At 21.7% G+C, this 586-nt stretch overlaps 1 protein-coding gene across 1 annotated transcript; it reads right to left on the reverse strand.

The window, feature by feature from the left end:
* Positions 1 to 15: 15 nt before the first annotated feature.
* Positions 16 to 586, reverse strand: PRSY57_0022500 (hypothetical protein; the record flags this gene model as incomplete). The annotated part of the gene is made up of 2 exons (XM_020114297.1): positions 16 to 191; positions 361 to 586. Coding segments are annotated over 2 exons (402 nt in total), but the record flags the coding sequence as incomplete, so codon positions are not given.

Below are 586 nucleotides of genomic sequence, written 5' to 3' on the forward strand. Positions count from 1 at the left end.
TTTTTTTTATTGTACATCTTCCATAACAGGCAATAATATGCACTGAAATTTATGCTGGGTCGAAATGTAACAAATATCACTCATCTCATTATTGATAAATTCCGTCAATTTTGAATATCCTATTTGATCGATATTTATATTTTCCTTGTACACATTTTTGTATATTAAGGGTAATCTGCTAAGGGAAAAACCTAAATATTTAAAATAAAATAAAAATAAATTAGTATATCAATATTATTTTTATATACATGTATATATTTTTATCCACATTTTTAATAAATCATATTTATATTTATATTTATATTTATTATTATAATAATAAGGATTTAATTTTTTTTTTTTTTTTTTTTTATCAACTACCTTTGGATTTTGTTTTATCCTCCGAAAAGCTATATAATAAATAACTAATCCTACTTTTTATTAAGTTAATTGAATTTTCCTGATGGTTTTTCAAGGCAGGTGTTTCATTAACATGCAATTTGGATACATAAGTTTTGGAAATGGACATGGATGTAAATATAGGAATAATATTATTATTGAAATAGGACAGAATATTCAAATCTATGCATTTTTGTAATATGTGTAT

Source organism: Plasmodium reichenowi (assembly GCF_001601855.1).
Source record: "Plasmodium reichenowi strain SY57 chromosome Unknown, whole genome shotgun sequence".
In the NCBI taxonomy this organism is placed as follows: domain Eukaryota; phylum Apicomplexa; class Aconoidasida; order Haemosporida; family Plasmodiidae; genus Plasmodium; species Plasmodium reichenowi.